We start from the raw sequence: 24,054 nt of genomic DNA, 5'->3' as shown, positions 1-24,054 counted from the left end.
ACAGCGAAAACATATTGCACATAACAGAACATTTATCATGTTGAAAATACTATCTACTAAAATTTAGAAAGTTTAAGGTATACACATGAGGACCATATTATTACAATGCAAGATGCTGACCATGTTATTCAGGATTTTGGATGGTGGTGTGGGGTATCGAGGTCTTACAGTCATAACCCTTAGAGCCATGTAGCTCTATTCTGAACGTCAACTTCATAGCTGGAAGCCACATTTTGAAGAATATCTCCCACAGCTAGCACCCATATTAAGGCTATTGTACAGCTTGGAGTGTAATTACATACTATACTTGCCCTAATAACTTTGTCCATACTGAAGTAAATCCAGGCACAATCAAGTTGATATAATTTTCAAATTCTATTGACTTAGCTGTTTTAGTTGGTGCAAGAGAGTTGGAAGCTGTGGAATGCTCAGCTTGGCTGAAAGAATTGGTGTTTTTCTTAAATGAAATTAATGTATCTAATCTAAGTCATCTGAATGGAGTAAATGATGTCATCTATACTTTGTGTTACTACTTGAACAGAAAAAACATTGCCTGTAGGATTTAGCTGTGTGGCGGTTGGGAGGGTGCATCACTATTATGATTGGGTTAGTATTGTTGAAGAAATATATTTTACTCTAAAACTTGTTTTCTTCAACAAATACATTACCCAGTCATAAACGCTAACACAATAGGCAAGCATTGGAGGTAGTTACATCCTGTTAGTCATGAGATGACCCAACTCCAGTCACCTGAAGTACATGAACTATCTCCAAATTCTTCATATATATATATATATATATATATATATATATATATATATATATATATATATATATATATATATATATATATATATATATAGGCTTCTCCAAGGTAAGCAACCACAAGTTATTTCATTTGATCATGGTTTATTTGAATGAATACAGAACAAATAAACATCTTATGACCGGATATGAGGTAATGGCCATTCCCATTCCTTGTCAGTATCTCAAGTTTAGATTGACATTCCATTCAATACATTTTACAATTGCAACAAAGTCAACATTCAAAAGCAAAATGATCTCCAACAGGATTTTTAGCTTTTATTTTACGGGAGCAGCCTGAGACACGGTCTATATCACTTCTTTTAAACCATGAAAAACTGATGCCGTCATGTGAATTACCATGAATTAGGTGAAAAAGACTCACTGAATCTTACATATTAAAGTATGAAGAGAGAAATGGTTTTCCCAAGTAAGACTTAAACATAAGCAAAGTAACCAACTCAGACTAGATAGATTTAGTAAAGTTATGGATTAGCATAGTTTAAATATATAATCCAGCTTGATTAATCGATATGATTGATGGGTAGGAGACTGACTTTTAGATTCCACTGTAACTACAATCAATAATAGATTGTGAGCATTGGCACAGTTATTACATCCAGGTAGAACTGATACAAATGCAGTGTTTAAACTGCAGCTAGGAAAGGAAAGCTTGAATGTTGGCAGTGTTATTACATACGGGGATCATTGATACATAGCAGTGTTAAAACTCTGGAGGGGAAACAAATCATAAAGTTTAAGCATAGGTACTGTATTTACATCCAGGAAGCACTGATGCACATCAGTGTTATGAGTGTAATGATAGATTGTGGGTGTTGGCACTGTTATTACATCCAGGGAGCACTGATGCATAGCAGTGATGAAAGTGTAGAGAGGAAAGAAAAGCTGGGATTACACAGAGTTTCCACACCATTAGATGTTGGTCTAATGTATCTTCTCTCACACACAATATTTACATAAACCCTAAGAACAACCAGCATTGTCCCATGGACCTCTCTGCTGCCACTTGGGAACAGGACATAGATTTACAACAGAGACATAATTCATAGCCCTACCCATAAAGTATACCTACCTAGTATTACAAATTTTATGTGTTACTATTTTCAGTCAGCATGGATTCCTAGGTCTATCCTTACTATATGAAGCAATAAATTGAAAACCACTGTGATTACCAGGCTGGTTAAAACATAGAATTCCTGACAAGAATCTTATGAGTTCAATTCCCATGATCATATCAGCCTAGTTCATCTACTGGATTTGATCTGAGTTCTTTACAGTGATCAGTTTCTTAGCTCTTTTTATCAATGCCTGAACTTCATTCAGAAGAAAAGCATATTCATTGGCTTTGATTGTTTATTTAATTAAAAGATTTAAATATAAAATGTACATCTGAAATTATTTGTGTGTAATGGTTTTGAATGTATCAAATAACTTATGGCAATGAAAGTTACATGTGAGAACATATAAACAATGCTTGTGTCAGGCAGTGTAATAAGACATTGTTAGCGATTATCTACTTCAGTCACACAGTCTGTTTTATATATAAACACAAGGCCAAATGTTACAGTCAATTTATTGTGGCAATTTCAGTAACTAACTCAGTCACAGTGTGTTTTATGTATAAACACAATGCCAAAGGTCACAGTCAATTTAATAAAACAATTCTTGCCTTATTGGGAGGATGCTTCATTATTATGATTGGGTAAGTATTATTGAAGAAATATACTGTACACTAAAAATTGGTTTCTTCTTGAAATAAATTAGCCAATCATAATACCTTAGCAGAATAGGTAAGCAGTGGAGGGAGTTACACCATTTTACTTATGAGAAGGCCCAAGTCCTATCCCCTTAGGTATGTGAGCCATCTTCAAAGTCTTGAGAGATATATCCAGGCTGGAGTACAGATGTCATTAATTCATTAGACTGTGTCTCTTAAAAGCCATTAAATGATCTGGAAATGCAGCTTGTTGCAATGCTGCTAAATTTCTCTCCAGATAAAACTGAGCTCTTGTGATAAATGATCTGATCTTTGAGGTAGGCTAACACAAGTTGACTGTTATTTCATTTGATCTTGGGTCAGTAACATGGATACATAACACATAAACATCTAATGTGGGGTAACCTGATCTGACCTTTCCCTCTTTCAAAATTGTAGATGAACGAGATTTCCCTCTGTGCACCAGCTTGTTTTGTTTTATGTACTGCTACAAAGCATTCACTAGATCTAAAGATAATAGAGGTATCATCACAAATGACTGACTACTGGAGCTGGGTACAATGCTGTATACCATGGTATATATGAACACATCTCAATATGTTCTGTTACGTATGTCCATATTATGTGTATCATTTTACAACACCCAACAATTTGCAAGGGTTCTTTAGTTAATTAATACTAATATTTTTATGTAGTAGATTTGCACTTTAACAAAGAGGTCATTTTTGTAATCATACTGTGTACATTCATTCATAAGTTTCTAGGCTGAGTTGAACTCTCATCCAAGTAAACATCACCTGATTTGACTTAAGGAATATGTACTTGAAAGGCCAAGCTGACATAATTTCTGATTGTTGATTATAAAGCAACTGGTCTTGTTTACAAGTTCAGACTTTTTAAACAAATATGCATCCATATTATGTATTGTGTATTAGTTATCTATAAAAGATATGTTCATTTAAGAATACGTATTCCTAACAACAATCATCAGTCTCAAAGGAGTTATGTTTAGTAGTGTTTAACTGAGATGATTCATTTATTTAATTCAATCATTCATTGGAATTACAAAGTGCCCATATTACTTGGAATTGTAGCTGTTTGGAATTACTGTAAATTCATTTAAATATATAATTAGATTATGTCATTGTAATTCATCAGTACTATTAATACATCAGTACAATAGGGAACATCGTTTGGAATACCACTGGAACTCATCTGGATTACTTGATACTTTTGGACCTGATAGAACATTTAGGACTATTTAGGAGTTAATTCACCTTACCGTAAGTTATTTTTAATTTTTCAATTTGTAATTCAGGGAAATAAATTATGTTTTCAATTTTACAATATTTATTTGTTTTCACTATTTTTCGTTACCTAATTTAAGACAATATAGTTGAAACAGTACCATGATATACCACAATTATATTAGCAACAAATAATTTAATGTTCCTGGGTCAGGGACCTGTAAAATGTTCATCTGTCAAATGCTGGAAACATATCTTAATCTGTTTTATGGCAAAATAACACCATACCATATCCACTATATTATCTAAAAACAAATTAATTATATGGAGTTTACAGAAAAAGAAAATTCATCTCAAAACAAAATCATAGCCCCCACCCCATGAAAATTAAATGGCCAGTATCTTATAGTAGATGAATTTGTTATATGTATGTTAATGTAATCTCCAGTACAGTTAATCTATGATGTGCTCCACAGGGGTCTGTTCTTGGACCTGTTCTCTTCATTCTATACACTCAGCCACTCTCAAGTGTCATAGATCATCATCCAGTGTCTCACCAATTGTGTGCCGATGACACCCAACTATACAAATCTAGCCCCCCAACTGAAGTTGATGCAAACATCCAATCTGTAGAGAGGTACATTTCTGATGTGAAATCATGGATGACATGTAACAAGCTGCAGATGAATGATGATAAAACTGAAGCCATTCTGATTACAACACAAAGACTTTCTCATTCTGGGGCCCCGAGTGGCTGAGTAGTCTAAAGCACTCTCTGTTACAGATCACTGCCATCTCACCTCTGCCTGCGTGGGTTCAAGTCTCGGATTCAGCAAATGTCGGTATGTGAGAAAGTTTGCCAGTAGCTTCTTGTGGGTTGGTGGTTCTTTCTGGGGTTTTTCCGGGTTCTTCCTCCACCATTAATACTGGCCGCTATGTATAGCCTATCGTGTGCTAAAAAATGGTGTTAAACACTACAACAACAACAACTTTCTCATTCACATAATTTGCCTCAAACAATAAATATCAGCAACACTAACATTCAATTCACATTCAGTACGAAGCCTAGGTGTTACTCTGGACAGCACTCTCTCATTACCCCAACATGTCATGAACATATGCAAGGCTGTATATCTTGATCTGAGATGCATCAGCTCCATTTGCAAATATATTTCAGTTGATGCCACTAAAACACTTGTGTTTTCATTAGTACTTTCAAGACTGGACTATTGGAACTCAATTCTGTCTGGTTCATCTCAAGATCTACTCCAGAAACTTCAAAAAGTTCAAAACACAGCTGCTCAGATCATCCTAAGAGTACCACGATCAGAGCACACCTCCCCACTGCTCTGTACTGTATACTGTCTATCCATTCGATCCAGAATCAAACACATTTGTTTTCTGTGTTATATTTCACTAACGGGCTCCAGTCCAACATACCTATCCGACCTCACTCATGTGTACACACCAGCAAGATACTTACGCTCATCTTCTGACAATTGTATACTCATTATTCCCACTATGAAAATGAAGTCATATGGACAGCGTTCTTTTCCATACCAGGGCCCAGCATCATGGAGCGAATTGCCCACTGAACTTAGACACAAAGACACAGTGATCTCATTCAAGAGTGCTCTTAAAACTCACCTATTTCGACTGCAAGAACAAACCTAAAGACCTAATAATGTTTCCTACCTTAAATATTTTAAGCATGTTTTATGTTTTCTAATTTCATTGTGTTTTTTTTGTTGTAATCATATCATTACACCTCTCCCTCGATAGCTCGCGCACAATGGGGTCCACAAACATAGACCACACTATAAGCGAGGGTGCGAGTTACCAAGGGACCTCCAAAAATTGAGAGAAAAAATCCGCTTAGGCATAGAGAAAATCTGGGGGCTGTTTAATGACTGAATCCTCGTTTTACAATCATGTCAATAATAATTTCAATAACATGCTTTTCCTAATGAAATTGTTATCCTGTATAAATAACATTTATTTTCAAAATGTCCAACACATGTAAGATCGTTTAAACTTTTCTCAACAAAACATCACGTGTACGTGAAAATATACGTGTAATAAGTCACTGCATTTCATTTGTTGATTAGCTTGGTTCCCGGATTGGTATTTAGGTGGTACTCTACAGTTTCATATTCTGCATTAGAATTTTAAAGAAAAAGAATTTCCCCAGCATTCCTGGCTGGTTATACTGGCTATTTGAAAAAGACTGTATATCTTCAGTATAGTTCAAAGAACCTTTAATTCCCTTTATTTTGGTGTATGATTGATGGGTGTAATATGGGTTAGAGAGTATACAGCTTGGCCTTAATCTAGATGTGCACCTTTCAAAAATGTGCTAGCTTCACTTGGCCATTTTCACTTATGAACTTCAGAGGTAAGTTGTTTAAAAAAAGAGCTGATAATGTTTTTAATATCTTATATATTTGGTAATTCATTCATTGCACATTCAGAAGCTGGTATGGTCTAGTCTGGCAAAATTCATTTTCCTCATTTTAGTTAGCAGTGTGCTCAGATCATGTACAATTTCCAAAAGTACAATACCCAAAGAAATGTCAGTTACATCAAAGCAGCATAGAGGTATGCCAACATTCTCTCCACTGTGCAAACAACTTCACCTTACATACATCACTCTCTCAAAAGTGCATAACAACTGGTGAGCACCCCCTTAATAGTATACTGCCAAGTTGGGAGTCAATGTAGCAGGGAACTAGGCTAACTTTTTATACACCACCAGACAAGGATGCTTTTAAAAAATAAAAAACACACAAAAAACTAGAGACATTTATTTCATGAGACAATCGTCTAAGTACAATATTGATGTCGTGACTTCACTGGAAGTAAAAGTAAACTTCTTATTATCCTTGAGGATATCTCTAAGTGCCAGTTCAGGAAGTCTCTAAAATTCGTTTACCCACAATGGTCCGTATATTTGAAACCAAGCTCTTTATTTTATGAAGTATTAGTTTTGCCTGGTTGCCTTGCTATCTTTGATCAGTTATGAATAAGTCTGTTAATTTAAGGTAGTTTATGTTACATACACTAAGATTTATAACAGTGTTTGACTGATCAACTGAAGCGAGTTCACCCGACATACGACTGGGGCCACTAGATTTTAAGTATGTAGGATTTGCATGCCTTTTACCTTTTCTTTTATTCAAAAGACATCATTAACATGATAATATAAAGGAGGCCAGCTTTTAATTCAGTGCAACAATATAAGAAATACTTCTACAAGTCAGTTATCAAAACACGGTCGACACTTAACTAGGTTTTCAGAGAAATGCTTGTGGACATAGCTGTTATGGTTAATTGCCACATTTTACATTTAAATACACATTGCATGTATGATGATTACACTTAAGAGGAATGAAAAGATAGAATTAAAACACAATTTCACTTAATAAAATTATTTACTGCCTATAACTATACATTAGTGACATTATCATTAATCGAAATTTCCTTGAATTTCTTTAATTACAATGCACTAAGACTGTTGTTTGGTAAACAAAATGTAACCAATAATATGACTTCTTATTAAAAGCTGATAATTTCAAAATGTTGATTAAAATTTCCAGGTTCTATTGGTATATACCGTTTTCAACCATAAAATGAGAGATATATCAATGTTTCAGTTACCAGTTTTGATTGCAATCTTCTTCAAGTTCCATAACTAGGGATCAATTTTTGGGGTATTTTCTGGTTTAAAAAATGGGATTCACGCCTGACCCTGCATTATAAGCAGGATTGTGAGTTATCAGGGTGTGAATTGTCCAGGAAGTGGTGTATATATGTTTTTTTATGTTCTAGAAGTTGTCTAATTTTGTAAAGCACTTGGAGCTTCTAAAGATTAGGTGCTATACAAAGTCCTCATTATTATTATAATCTAAACACTGTAACTAAAGTTGGATGATTAAGCTTACACTATAGCTGAGGCTTGACAACTTGTTGATAAAAACAGGAAGTGTTGGCATGGAAGCTTAGAATTTCCTGGCTATACTATTGATGTAATAATAGGCAGGGAAGCTTTGAGTGGGATGCCAACACCTGGTCAAGATAGTAGTTATCAGAGAGAACCAATAAATATGAAGCACACAGACTCAGCAATGACAAAATATGTAGTGGACATGAGATATGATGTAAAATTCATACAGAAAACAACAGTCACCCCAATCTGCTGTGCTTAGATCCATATGAATTACAATTCCTGGACTCTTGACCTAATAGTGAACATCTTTTGTAAGCCAAGTTAGGACGTACATTCTGCTGATATGTGACCGACTATAATATGAGATTACAATTGTTTTGTCCAAAGTGAAATGTTGTGGTTAACATTAAGACAAAGAATCAGTTACTATGGTCTCAAGAACAGGTAATCCAGAACTATGAGATCCATTGCAACAATGAAGTGGTCTAGTAGGGGAAAAAATTATTGGGATGTGATGTGATTTTTTAAGTAAATAGAAGACACCATCGATATTATATTCAAAGCATGTTACCGAGGAAGGCAGACCCTGGGTATTGATAGCAGTTCCAACAAGGCTTTATTCAACCATGTCAGAACCCCCCAGATATAATGTCATTTATCCATGATTTTTCCCACTTGAAGTGTGCAGTCAGGATAAAATGCCACTCAGATTCCTTTGCCTTTAGCAGAAACTCTGGAATCAGAGGTATTGGGGTATAAGAATTTGAATCCATGTCATTCCAGTCAATGAAATGAGCATCAAGAGTCCAGGTTTTCAGACATGGAAGTGGAGTGACATAGGTTGGGAGCTTTGCATTCCACTTTGTCCGAAATAGATCTATGAGTGGCCAGTCTTAGAGGATACAGATTTTACTTTAACACCATGGGGTAAATGTACCATTTTGTTTGCATTGGCTGATTCTGATGGGATTTGTCAACCAATAAAATGAGACTGGCCAGGATGTGGTTGACATAAATGTGGATTTTTAATTGATGACACCACCAAAGAAAATCCCAAACCAGGAAGTACAGGTTTGGGGATTTGTCCCCCTGACAAAAAAAACCAAAAGACCTACTGCCTTATGAGATCATTTAGCACAGTACACTTGTGGGATCTGATGAGTATTATATTTAAAGCTAACACGTCCCACCACCAATGACATGCAGATGCAGATATGGTCCTGAAGTGAGTGTTCTTGAAAATTAGCTGCAGCAATTTCCTGGAGAACTTGTGTATTGCAGCATGGAGGTAAACATCTTTCAGATCTGTAATGATTGCAGTCTTCCTTTGGAAATGCATTTAAAACCAGTTTTGATGCCTCCATTCTGAACCATGGCATCCATATCAAATAGACAGGAAAGTTCAAATGTATGACAAAGTGTTCCATTGGCTTTTGGCAGAAACAATCCTGAATAAAAACCTGGTGACTCTTAGCTTCAAGCAATCTCAATTTAAATTTCTCTCCAGATAAAACTGAGCCCTTGTGACAAACAATCATTTCTCAGAGGTAAGCTATGACTTTTGACTCTGTTATTTCTTTTAATCATGGATTAGCTGCCTGAATTTTTAAGGTAGAAAGCATGAACCTAATTATCACAAGCCTAGCATTTATAAATTCATGCATAAGCTACATCTGTAATGTGGTTGAGATTTACTTGAGTTAGGCTTGGAAATGGACTGGCTTGTTGGTGACTGCCTGTCACAGTTAGATGAGCATTGGAGATCAAATGGGCAACTTGGGCTGCAAATGAGCATCCGACTTGGCTTATGTATTTACATGTGTCTGCTACAGAGGTAAATATCTAAAAATCTAGATGGTTGAGGGGTGATGAAAAGTATGCTGATTTGTTATAGTACTAGTGAACTTGATTCATGCATAAGGCACATACTGATTCTTTTAGCTGCCTTGTCACAGGAAAATATTCAATATAGCTCTTTCCTGTCAAAAATGAATGTAAAAAAGAGGGGGTAGGTGGCAGTGTTGGTTCAGTATAAAAGCCATCAGTTGCATTAGGAATTAACCTGATTGCCGCAGTCAAAATCTCACATGTATGCTTTCTATAAAAATAATTAGTTTGTTTTTATTTTGTATCTTCAGTGTAAAATTATTCTCATTTTTCTGCAATAGGTCATTGTCGGATGAAAATTCACCAGATAAACTGTCCAGTGAGACCTTAAGGCATCTGACTAATTTCACTAATTCTAAAATAAAACCGGGATCCAAATCAAACACGGATAAGAAAAAAAATTCCGGATTTTTAGGCAATGATCATTTTTCTGTAGTTTTTGCTTTCATACCATAAGTCTGTTAATTTTTGTAAGACTTAGGCAAAATCATTAGGGTTGGCAGGTCTGTCACTGAAGGGATAACCCACTTGTCTGATTCTGAGACCTCACTGATGCTATCAAATTCATTGACCAAACATGGCTGTACCATATCGACATACACAGCATCGATAGTGATATGCATCAGCAACAAGTCATTGTTGGTGTACAGCATCTTGACCTGATCCTCATAAAATAGTTTGATCTTGTCATAGTAAAACTCGTACATGAGCAACTTCAACAAGACTATTTCATAAGATCCAAGGAAGATTGGTGTTGTCAGTATTAGTTTCAATTTTTACTGTGAAGGGCAATAAGTCCACCATCAAAGATTTTTCTGGATTCAAAGACTGAGTCAGGGATGAACCTTCTAAATTTGCCTTGTTCACTAACACCATCAAAATGTAAATGAATTCATTTGTGCAGATTCTCCATGGTTTTGCCAAACACAGCATTGTTCATGAGCTTGAAAAAGTCCTTCTCAAAGTCATTGGTGGCCTTTGTTCTCAGAATAATATTCATCTGGATATACAGGGCATGCTGGCAAATTGAAGCACTCATTGGATCTTGGTTACATGCATGCCCAATCACAGATACAGCTGAGGCTTTGTACACGCAGTACATAATTGTATTTGGTTCTGAGATTTTGTATTAGTTTGGTGCATTTAGTGTTTTTACATCCAGATTCATCAATGATTGCAATCTGATATGGAGACAATCAGGTACCGGGCTAGAAAAGCGCTTATGACGACAGCCGATAATCCTTGTCTAAATCATGTAAATGTTAGGAGTATTCTAGATTAACTTCAAAAAAGTATCTTAGTCTTTGTTATGTTTTTATTGTTTATGTGTTTTTGCAGGTCAATGTATCTAGGATCAATCCATCAAAACCCACCAACTGGCAACAGCTGCATCACTGTCCACTAATGGAGGCTATTGTCATCTAGATACATAATGTAACTATTAGGGGCAGCAGGGTCATACTCATCCATGTTTGGGTTGCTGGCACAAGCATGTCTGTGACTTGCCAGAAAAATCCCGCCACAAAGTGATCACTCAACAAAATATATGCCGGTCAATGTCAGTGAGCAATTCCAACTCAATTTTGGTTTTGGACAACAATCCATCCCATGTCATACCTTGTCACAAGAAGTAATGTGCAGGATCGACCTTGTACATGTGCATGGCAGTGTCACGACATTCCTCAAACACATCAGCAAGCTTTGTTGTTGTATGTTTGTTGTATGGTTTAACGCCATTTTTCAGCACAAGATAGGCTATACATGGCGGCCAGTATAATTGGTGGAGGAAGAACCCTGGAAAACCCCGGGAAGAACCACCGACCCACAAGAAGCTACTGGCAGGCTTTCTCACGTACCCACGTTAGCCGAGCCTGAGACTCGAACTCACGGAGACAGAGGTGAGATGGCAGTGATCCATAACGATGAGCGCTGTAGACCACTTGGCCACTCGGGTCCCCACAGCAGCAAGCAACAACAAATCAGTGCGCAAATACTGACCATGATAGTTGCCAAGGTTCCTGCATTCAAATGCAGTCCAAACCTTGAACTTTCCAATGAATAATTTTTAAGAAATAGAATACCAGTACAATCTCTCCTGAAGACACAAGAATAAAGAGGCAACTCTCAATTATAATTAAAGTCTCAGACATCACTCCAGACAGAAATACCAAGTCAAACGATGGTCTATATTTTGTAGCCAAAAATCCATGGAAACTATGACCTATACAGGTTAATAACTTTATCATTTATCTTTATGCAAACAATTCGTAAATATGATCTACCTCATTTCTGTCAAGTGATTTATGTCCCCAAACAAATGTTGACTCCCATTTAATAACAGTTATGGCTGGTAACAACAGTGATAAAGCAAACAATTTTCTAAGACAGACTACATGAGAAAAGTAATGAATAATAATTACCTAACATAAACAGAAATAAACATCTGAAAATATCTGCAACTCACACAAACACAAATTTTCCTGAGAAAATTACCATTATATCTAACAGAACATCCGTACTCAAAAATTTCATTTTCATGGAAATATAAACTCCAGCTATCCAACATGCTGCTGCAAAAATGATAGTTTCCTAACATAAATATCCAGTTTTATCACACAGTTTACAAAGTAATTACACTTAACTTACCATGCCATTATGTGGAGTAAATTTTCCAAGACAAATTACATGCTGACTGCTTGACAAAAACAACTAGTACTATTTAAAATTTGCATTCCATGCTGACTGCTTGACACAAACAACTAGTGCTACTTAAAATTTGCATTACATGCTAACTGCTTGACAAATAAATTAATGCTATTAAAAATTGGCATTACATGCTATCAACAATGACATTAGATATTGTCTAGACTGATTTAAGAATGGTAAAAAATAAAGAATTTCTCATGGAAATTGTGTGTAAATATTATAATTTAACTAAACTTATTCAGCAAATGGTTTCATAGTAGTTACCTATGATGTCAGAAGGTAGGCTCACCCTATGCTCATAATAATGAAATTTATGGAATTGCATGATTCATTCTGTGCGAGCCATATTTAAACACAACAGAGACTATAGATATTATTCACATCTATTACATTATAATTATTTGTAATAAATCTTGATTTTAGTCTGCGTCAGAACACAACCAGGTACTGCAAGGCTGAAAGTTACTACAAAATGAACATGCACCATTTTCATGTAGGCACAAATGCACTGTGTTTTGGGGACAACCATGCAAATCAATCTGCATGACCACCACCCTTTTTCTAGTTTGAATGTAATGGAGGTAAAAGTATTTTCGAAAAGGCTGCTTTGATATCTATATTGTCTGTTGGTGTAAAAGATCAGTAATTTAGGTAAGCATTTCCAAACCTTAGAATGAATTTTAACGTGTTTCAAGTCCACTTCCCAAAGGCTTGCAAATATGAGCAAAAAAGCTGCCAACTAGTTGTCTGAGCTCACCCACCCCACCACTCACTGTCGATTGTCCAAACCCTCAGGGCGCCTTAGCAGTGTACCAGTCCACCCCAGAAAGGGCTGGTCTAAAACCTCCCCTTCCTGCAGGCCTGGGTCTCTAAAGCATTTTTACTATGAAAGCCATGGAGAAAATGTTTGTTGCAAAGAACACGTGTCTGGTTAACAAGTGAAAAAACAGATCTGTCACATGTCAGTACTTTTGTCACAGCTGTGACCTACTCCTGAAGTTCTGCACAACATACTGAATAAGGGCAATGGATTGTGAGACAACTGGTGTTCTCTCAGATCTACTCAGGGTAAATTAAAATGTAAAGAAAATGCTTGTACAACTTTTTGGTGTGTCATTCCGGCAATGATTTTGCTTGTGGGTCCTGATGCAAACAGTCATGATGTACCACAATGATATGATCCAAAATATCTTTAAATGAATGCAGTCATTTCAAGACAGTGATTTAGTCCTAAAGTCTAAGAGCACTTTGTAATTACAATGAATAATTTAAATAATAAATCTTCTCATATGATAATTAAACACAACAAAATACTGACTCCATTACAGGTGTTTAAGACTGGAATAACAATTTTTTTTTAATCAAATCCCCATATTAAAAAAATAAGACACAATCACAGAACTAGGATGAAGATTAATATTTCACTTCCATAACATTCTAACTTGTAAACAAGGCTAGGTTCCTTGGCAGGCAACCAATCAGAAACCAGGCATACCAGAATTTCCAAGGGTAAAACCAATAACCTGAACTCAAATCCCATTAAATTAATCCACACGATTATCTTCTAGAACCTTCCAAAGGTGAAAGCATACATAAGCATATTTACCAAACTTCAAGTACAACCTTTAATCATGGAGCTACATAAATTTATTTACAAAAATGACCCATACAATCTACAATCACGAACAAAAATGAAACACACAATCTAGATATGCATAATAATGTAATAAGTCTTCTTGTGAAAAGCTAATGGCGATATGACATTCCATCTAGGATGAGGAGCAATAAGATTTTCAACATGGACACTGTATCAGCCATATCGGATATAAAATCCGAACAAGTAAACACCATAAGAAGTCTTTTGGTTAAAACAAGATTCTGCTGATTTTCCATTCAGCAATAGCAATACCAAGATGGCCATATGGGAGGTCAGATCGGCACAAGTTACATTTGGGACTAATTAGACATCACAATAAGCCTCTAAGTGCAAACCAGATGTTGATATGGCCATCCATTCAGGTGGAGTAGTGTTAACAAGATTTTCAGGATGACCTGTGATGGTGGTGGCCATCTTGGCCATATCAGAATGAATAGCAGTGACATTTTCATTTAGGACTAACTATACTTAGGGATTAATGTGTGTAAATAGCTTCATTGCAATCTTATCAGTAGTTTGGGGGAAGTAAGAAACACATGCTAACAGATAGGCAGATGCCCAACAACAGGCTAAGCCATAAGCTCTGCTGGACTATGACCACAGGAGCTACAAATGCTGAAAACTTGTCCGAACAAAAGACATCATGAAATGAAATTCCCCACCCCCACCCCTTGCCCTCTGCTTATCTTAGACTCCTATTGAAAATACCCAATGGCTGAGCACTCTGAATTTTTAAAACAACTTATACTAGCATCATTTAGTGTAGATTCTCAATTTATATACTACTTTATGCCACACTTTATTACCATGGCAATAAAAAAAATATATTGAATGATAAGTCCCCTGTATGCTTGGTCAGTAAATATATAAAATTTGTTTGAAATTCCTTGAATAGTCTGAGAATTATGCTCTTTAAAGGAAAATATTTTTAGGCAGATAGACATGTAAATAGTGACAAATCATTCCAATGAGACGAAACTTGTTAACAAGAGGCCAAAGTATATCTGATTTCGCTTACGTGGGCAACTGAAATATGTTAGCTTGTGAATACAAATTCAAAGCTGTACTGAAACTGGAAGGCAAAGACAAGTTTGAACTATTTAGTTGCTATGTTGACTATTAATGTTCATTTGAATATCTTCTTTTTCACACCATAGAATAACAGTAGATAAATAACTGAAATATCCAGCTCAAACCTTGTTGATGTAACTGGGTTCGTTTGGATCTTGGTCCATCTTGGCCAACAGTTGATCTCCTCTTTTTTCCTTTTGTGCCTACAATGTCACATGAAATAGTGAAAAGCAACATAAAATCGTAACACACATAACAAGCAACAGTTTTAAGCCTTGAGAGCAATTATGGTCTGGACTGTAAGGATCTGCTATATCCAACTAGATCCAATCTTCAGCTTACAGGAGACAATGAGAGAGAGAAAGAGAGACAGAGACAGACACAGACAGACAGATAGACAGACATACATGTTACACAATAACATTAGATTTCTGTAAGATGATGATCAATAATGGATAATAACATATTTATCTGATGATACCTTTATGCATAAGACAAGCCAACCATTTGCTCTTAGATACATTCAATCCAAGCAGTATTTACAAAATGTTTGAAGATGGCTAAGAATTAACTTTGTCTGATATGAGACTATATTGATTTCTTGAGTTTAATCTGGAACATCAAACAATTCCATAACTAAGCTCAACGGTGTAATGACAATGAACACAAGTGTTATAAAACCCAGATCTGAAAACAATTTTAAAACCCATTTTAAGGAAACAAATTACAGGTAGTTTCAAAATATTATAATCTTTATGGATTTTAATTATACCAATGGACTTTTCCCCCACCTAAACTTCATGTGCATGACAAAAACATAAGGATTAAAATAAGAAACCTAACATACCAATCAAAGACCATGAACAGATTTCTAAGCCCCAACATATCTAAGACCTTCTTTCTTAAACACTTATCAGATTCAGGTAACAACTGATGAGGAACGATGTAAAATGAAAATCAGAATTGTTCATTATGTCTACATTGACTCTTTTTGTTATAAACAAAAAAAAATGGCAAATTAGTTTTTTATATACAATTAAATTAACTGTGGAAACAATTTACATGCAGGCTTGATAGAACTTTCAGATTGGAGGCTAACATTAACAACCAGGAATTAATAATACTGAAGAATATACATGAATCACAAATTATGGGTTTTAGACATAGACATCAATGTCCTACTGTGTCATTTGTTATGGCATTGAACCTTTATCATTTTTACAAACTTGGGCATTACTCTCAAACTTAAAACAAAAGTGATCTTTTTTTTACTTTAAGTTTTGCCACTACTTAAATATATGAGATAATGGGCTTTCATAGTATAACAAATTTCCAAACAATGTCCACATTATTATTATTATTAAGTTTTGTAATCAAAATCAACAGTAAACATGAATCTTACTTTTTAACTGTATATCCAGCCCTGAGCTAATACAGAAATTCATTACCATATTTCCATATCAATCCCACATCAATTAGATTAATTAATAGTTGGCACAATTTGTAAGTTTTGTAAATTTTAAGTCTTACTTTAGTTTTCCAAATGTATAAGCAAGACAGCATAGTGAGGAGGTAAATCTGTCGTAAGAAGTTATAATCAGAACTTAGAAAAATCAATACAATTAAACCTGATTTTCTCACTAAGCAGTTTCATCAAAACTTGATGCATACAGATTATTCAGAACTGAAGTTTCAAGTTTCCAAATCCCTACACATTTTGTGACCATAAAACAATAACAGACAAAACTTTTATTTTCATTGTTAATTTTGCAATCAGGTTACATTTCATTTCTATCACAAGTTAATATTTCTCCCAATAATTGCACCTTCTGTTTATTTTGTTTGGAATGAAACCCATTCTCTGCACAAGACAGGCTATACATGGTAGACAGTATAACTGGTTAAGAAAGAACCTGGGAAAACCCCAGCAAGAACCACAAACCCACATGAAACTAATGATCAGCTTTCTCACATACCCACATTAGCCACAGGCAAAAGTTAATCCCAAGTGGACAAAGGTGAGATGGCAGTGATCAGTAGAGGTAAGCACTAGGGACCACTCTGCCACCCATGAGAACTTTGCACCTGCTGTACATAGACTATAAAGCATAATTCAATAATAGCTACACTTGCATGTTCTTATCTAAACATAGTTCAAATTTACAGCATGTTATATCAAACACAAAATTGATTTAAGCCATTATAGAGAGTATATAGCAAAAGCTACTGTGTTTTTGAGTAATATTGTCATAGTCTGTTCTCAAAGGAATATAATCAGATCATGCAATGTGGTACACATTTAGTTAATAGCTGGGGGAAATGAATTTAAATCTTATTCTGACCAACAATGTTTTATAGCATGAAACTGGAAAAACAGACAAGGCAGTTATTACAGTTCATCTACTTTTGTTGTTTGTTGTAGTGGAATTTTTGTAGCTGCAAATAACAAGACCTTCATATTCCTTATTAGTCTGTAGCTAATTACATGTGCTAGCTGTTGCCATGCGTTGAGACTATATTAAGGTTAGTTCTTTGTAATGTCCCACATCAAGAGATTGTTTAACTATTAATTATCATTAATTTCTTAGTCATTTTTATGGAATTGTTTTGATTTTATAACAGTGTATCATTTACTGAAATTTTACATACACTGAAAAAGAGTTGAAAATGCTTTGCGTGTGTAGATAAAACACTTATAAAAATTCTCTTGCCCACACTATGCTCCATAGGATACATATATATATATATACATATATATATATATATATATATATATATATATATATATATATATATATATATATATATATATATATATATATATGAAATGGAAATATTGATATTGTCAAAAAGGAGCCCTAAAGAAATTGAACAATGTGTCATTGAATAATGTTTAAGAAAGCTGAGAAAGTACTTAAATCAACACATACACACACATATATACATATATTGTACCATATTTACTAATATTTAATGAATGTTGTGGAACATTACTCCTTGCCTACGTCTTACCTTCTATATCAGTATTGGGTATGGCAGCAATGCTACTCCACATCTGCAGGATTATTCTAGAGGAAATAATAGCTGGGTGAGTTAAAATATTAAATACACCATTATGGGGCAAAACAACATCTTTCCAGCGTTAATTAATTTGTAGAAGAATAATAGACTCCATTACCTGATTGAAACTTGACACCATCCTGAAAATTAATATATATAAAATTTAATATGTGTAAACTTAACAGCAAGGAATGTTCATTCTCTCTTCATAAAGATCACCAGTACATCATTCGAAAATGTGCCCCCCTCCACTCAATGCAACACAAATCATGTTCACAGAACCAGGCTTTAGGTCTTTTGCTCCACTAGGGAATATGCACACTGTTATCTGTGTGTGAGTGTGTTTGCAGATTCTAATGATAATTTGACTGAACTTTTACTAAAATATTAAACATGACTGTAGTGGATGATATGGCATTTAACACCGTGTTTCGGCACAAGATATGCTACACATGGTGGAAAACCCCCCCATAAAACCACCAACCCAAGGGAAGCTACCAGCATGCTTTCTAATGTACCAAAATTGGCCAAACCCCAAGACTTGAATCCACACAGACAAAGGTGAGATGGCAGTGATCCGTAACAGTAAGCACTTTAGGGCCCTTGAAACATGAAAAAGAGCATAATAAATTTAATTTTGGCAACAGAACTCATCATTATTTTGGGACATAATATACATGGCAACATACAAATGATAATTTACTATACAGTGCTTATCCTATTATTCTGCAATACATGTCTTCAATATAAAAGAAAAGGACTGAAATTACAACTGGAACAAAGATCACATTACAAAATCCTGCCCCCCCCCCCATTTTATCAATGTTATAGTTTACATAAATTTGCTCTCTTTAACATATGTTGGTGCTTTGCTGGTTGACCTGAGATATGTTATATGTGGACGTGCTGACCTATAAACACATAGCAAAGAAAATAAAAGCTTTTGCTAAGATTTTGGAGGATTTATTTCTTTCATATATCAATGAACATTAGCAGTAACAAGAACTAATTACAAATGCAAATTTTCCTGAGTAACTCTGGATAAATGTGATCATTATTATGTATGACTATATGGTGTTTAATTTTTGTCCACGAGAGTAGATTGTAATGGTCATTTAAAAAAAATTTGCAAGGCTATTTTTTTGTCAAAGATAGAAAAGTATATTTTAAGACATTTATCACATGTAGGTAAACATTTTTACTTTGAGAATGTTCTGGAAATGAACATTTTACTCTCACCCTGGCCCTCTTATTTTGTCTTATGTTATTTCATAAAGATTGTTTAGAACTACCCATTCCTACTTTAACATGTATCTAGTGGAATCAGTTGTTTAGTTGTGTGTCCATTTGTGGAGAAGATTTATTTAAAGTATTCATTGGAATGACAAAGTGCTCACTGCCTTTCAAACTTAATCACTAATTTGGAATTAATGTGAATTCATTCAAAGACATTCTGGATTATATCACTGTGATGTATCAAGAATGTTGGCACATTAACACATTTAAACTTACAGGCACATCAGCATTATCAAGTTTGGAAGTCATTCTTAACACTACTTTTGGACTTTTTGATTTAACTTTTAGGACTATTTGGGATTGAATTTACAACACTATAAGTTCCATTTAAGCTAAATTATTTGTTGAACTTTTACAAAATTTGTTGGGTTTCTCTTTTTCTGTTGCTTAGTTTAAGACCTTAGAGTCATAAACTTATTATCCTCACAAATGTAAGTGTAAATAATTTTCATACTGATCATCAGTACATCAAATATATTTTGCATGTTTTTAATTTGAATTACACTTGCTATGCACAAGACTTAAATGCTTATCAGTTTATTGATTGTTCAACTTGCTAGTTTTCACTTCTTTCAACAAATGTTTGTGAAATTGAAGTCAATCTTACCTTCTTTTTTGAATAGCATTTTAGCAGTGTTTTTAGGTTATAACTCTTTGTAAAGAGTATGTATTTGTTTACATTATCCGTTATAAAAAATTACAGTATAAGAAACAGATAAGTTGATAATGGTATTTTATAAATTTTACAACAGAACTCTCTTCTCTGAAATCAATGTCAGGGTAATAATTAGATGGTCTAATTTAGTGTTTTCTTGCTGGGATAGCAAAAAGCAAACAACAGAGAAGAAACATATGTTATCCTTGTTTAAAGTCTCTTTGCCCATTTCAGGTAACTCTGTGAATGGTCCTCACTCACTGGCTGTGTTTATATCAACCTGTGCCTTTTAATATTCTATTCTACCAAAATACCAATTTGTATCTTGACCAAATGTTATGTGTAGAACTCTAAACACCGTATCAATTTCCTTCTGAATTTCCCACTTCCTTCAAAATGATTAAAGTCTTTTTTCTGTTATTCCATTTCCTAACATGATCACTCACTTGGCTAAATCTACCAAACAGACAAAAGAAAACAGTTTTTGATAAGAAATCTGAGTCAGCCAGATATCCTTGCTAGAAATTTATTCCATTGCTGATGATTACATAGATGAAAACCATTTTTTTCTAGTACAATAAGTTTCTTCAATAATACTTACCCAATCATAATACCCTAGGAGTATAACTTTTACTTCAAAAATCCAGTTCTTTCTGGTTAAAACTTTTTATCTAAAAAGTTAAAAGTTATCTGCCCACCTAGATGGCAGTCTGAGTGATCTCAGAGCAATACCAGGATTGGCACCAAATCCCATGAAATAGCCAGTTACCACTGGAGTGGAAGGCACACTCTCTCTATGGATGTAACTGCAGGGTGCTGGAAGGGTGTATGTGCAATAATGATTGGGTAAGTATTATCTAAGAAAGATTTAACTAGAAAAAATTGGTCTCTTGTTCAAAATATGTTATCCAATCATAATACTTTTGGAGAATAGGTACGTGGTTGAGTGAGGTATATCTCCTTACTCCGGAGAGACCATCTCTGGGGCCCTAAGGTATGTGAGACAGCTTATAGATAACCCGACTGAAAATAGACTCCATATAACAGGGAGCAGCTGTCAAAGGGAAAATCTTCCTTCTCACAAATCCAGCTGAACTCATGAAAGTGCATCTTTATGAAACTGCTGAACAACCAAGAGAGGTAACCTTTTGCACCACTGGCAAAGGTTCCTGCCATTTAAACTGGGCCTTTTAGCATGACAGATCTTCGATATGACTTGAGAAGTGTGCTCAGATCTCCATCTGGATAATTACAGCTAGAGAACCATTTCACTCATATGCAGTGTTTGTGGCAACTGTCCTACGTTTGTGAGTCGATATGTAAAGAATATTCATTAATGTGGGTTTAGTCTGTTATGAGGAAGAGACGTCAAACTTGATTCAACATGAAAGTGTCCATGTTGATACACTGTCCTTTCAATCTCTTGAAGGCAAAATAAGTCATAATCTTTGATCAACTTCTCAGTCTTCCTAAATACCACTTCAGAGCTCGCACTGGGTCCTGCAGATGCCTTTGAGATGAAGTGTCTTGAACAGACAGGAATTATTACCAATATCTGACCCCTCATGAACAGTAAGCCTGTTCTTGACAATGAAAGTAGTGAAAAGGCAGGACTTATTTGAAAGGTGAAATAAATAAGCCCTAGAGAACAGTTCAAATGGTTTCTTGTTCAGTCAGGTAAGTACCCATGATAAATTCCACATGTAGACATTGTCAATGGACAGGTGAAATCTGGAATGAACATACAATGGTTTAGTTTGTCTGATATCCTCTCCTCCATGATAACACAGTGTGCCTGTGATCATGGAATGGTAGGTTTAATTATGATTGGTGCTAAATGTTTCTCATTGAAGAGCCATAGGAAGCAAGCTATTGATGTATGGATCCCTACATTAGTAAAAAGTACTCTTGCGCACACCACTGAAATTATATTCAACTGCCTTCGTACACCTCAATGGATTGATGGCCATCTCACTTGAGGGATTCTCCACCACCTGTTGTGAGAACTGTTTGTTCTTAAGGGCGTATTTAATAAGATCAAGATGAGCAAGTTCAGTAACTCTGGGTTGAGATGAAAGGACTGCCATTGTGGTTGCTCAAGGAGGGAATATCTTGATTCCTGGTGATTCTGTTGCGAGATTCAAAAGGTTGGTCTAAGATTTCCATCTGAATGGAGTAATCAGGATGAGACAGTTTAGCTTCCTGTATCACCTTCAGAAAATGAGGTGTTGGTGAATTGTATACATTTGGTCATTCTCATCTATAAAAAGAGTACTGACTATCAGGGCCTTTTGGATCCAGGACTGAAAAAATAAGGTTAGGATTTTGGCAATCTACCTTGTTGCAAATAGGTCCATCATAGGTCAATCCTATCAAGTATATATAGAGTGAAAACTGAGGGATGAAGAGACCATTCTGTGTGTATTAGTTCCTTCTTACAGGACACTGAGTTCACCAATATATTAGCCACCCTAAGACATGTTGAACTTAAATGCAGATTTGTCGTTTAGGACACCACTTCCCAAACAAGAATACAAAGGTCTGGGTACTTGGTTTCACTTTCCTGTTTGAGATAAATCACCCCAGCGGAGTTATCGGGCAAAATGAGAACTCCATTCCCATGTAGGTTTTCAGCCACCAATGAAAAGCTTTCAAAATGATATTCATCTCAAGGATGTTGATATGTAAATAATGATCCTGAACAGGCTACACTCCAATGTCATCCCAAAATGTTAGGAGACTTGCTCTCCCAGTCATCTGTTTTCGTATCCATAGCGATCATGATTGCTGGTTACTGTACTTACAGAGGTATCTCAGAAACAAATCCAGGGTGGTTTCCCTACCTTTGAATTGCAACCTTATATTATGTAGATCATGAAAGTTGGTCCAATGGGCAAAGGTTCTGACTCCATTTGGACCACATTATCACTGTTATGGAAGCCCAAGGAGCAACCATGGACTAAGGTGTCAGCTGCTGCATTGAGCAGGTGAAGGAATTCTCAAACAGACGGATTGTCCCATGTAGACAAGGAATCTACCCTTGCATGAACTCAGTTTGCATTCCTGGGTAAAACATTTCTTCTACTTGAATAATGATTTCAGACCTAGTCGAACAAGTAGCTGAAAGAGTATGAGGTCGTAGATGTCCTGTTTACAAGGAGATTGAAAATAAAATGGGAGGTTAAATCATATCTTGCTCTAAAATATAACTAGCCTGCTGCTTTATATCTTGTTGTAGGTGAATCATATGACTTCTTGAAACCATGTTGTTGCATTCCACTGTGATCTCAAGATCATAACTGAGCTGACTGAATGCACATTTGATAACAAGTGATAAGTGCATCTTCATAACTAAACGTAATCTTGTTAAAGGATTAAGAAGTGTGCAGAATGTGATACCGAGTCCCCAGGAAACCCCATATGTCTGGTCCACATTTGTCATAGTACATCCTCCCCATTCAGCACTGAAAGATTTGGAGTCTTTTCATTACTATCATCTGTGATAATGGGGTCATGGATATATGTTATATATGCAAGGGAGGGTTTCATGGAACATTTCTGGTAGGAACAATCGACCTTCCTTTGATTCTTCCAATTAGTTTTGGTTTGAAACAGTTGTAAAGTCAGTAACATGTGCTCTTGGGATAATTGACCTTCCTTTGATTCTGGTAGGAACAATTGACCTTTCTTTGATTCTTCCAATTAGTTCAGGAAGACTGGTTTCAAACAGTGTAAAGTCAGTAGCATGTACTCTAGGGTCATTCCTGTAATCTTTTTGTTGGTTGATTAGCTAAGAGTGTGAGAGATGGAAAGAAGGCAACCTAATCATCAAAGAAGAGATTAGATGATTTAGGTTGTGAGCATAACTTGGCCTAAGAAGGTCTTTAAGAAAGGCTGAGGTAAAGAGCATTGCATCCAATTCCAACTGTTTTAAGTTCATAGCTCCTGTAACAGCAATAGCCATAGTGTGCTGGGGCACTATGTTAC

At 35.4% G+C, this 24,054-nt stretch overlaps 1 protein-coding gene across 1 annotated transcript in view; it reads right to left on the bottom strand.

Annotated features, from left to right (window-relative positions):
* Nucleotides 1-24,054, bottom strand: part of LOC149770907 (uncharacterized) — a 99,640-nt gene that overhangs the window by 22,013 nt on the left and 53,573 nt on the right. Inside the window, exons 10-11 of the mRNA XM_089949005.1 lie at nt 18,235-18,256; nt 15,182-15,259 (exon numbers count right to left, since the gene is read on the bottom strand). Coding sequence (XP_089805131.1) covers nt 15,182-15,259; nt 18,235-18,256 — 100 coding nt within the window. The remainder of the gene's footprint in view (nt 1-15,181; nt 15,260-18,234; nt 18,257-24,054) is intronic.

Source organism: Sinohyriopsis cumingii, unplaced genomic scaffold (genome assembly GCF_028554795.1).
Source record: "Sinohyriopsis cumingii isolate HCF-2022 unplaced genomic scaffold, ASM2855479v2 utg002228l, whole genome shotgun sequence".
Classification (NCBI taxonomy): domain Eukaryota; kingdom Metazoa; phylum Mollusca; class Bivalvia; order Unionida; family Unionidae; genus Sinohyriopsis; species Sinohyriopsis cumingii.
The sequence above is the reverse complement of the archived record's forward strand: the minus strand, read 5'-3'. Positions and strand labels throughout refer to the sequence as shown.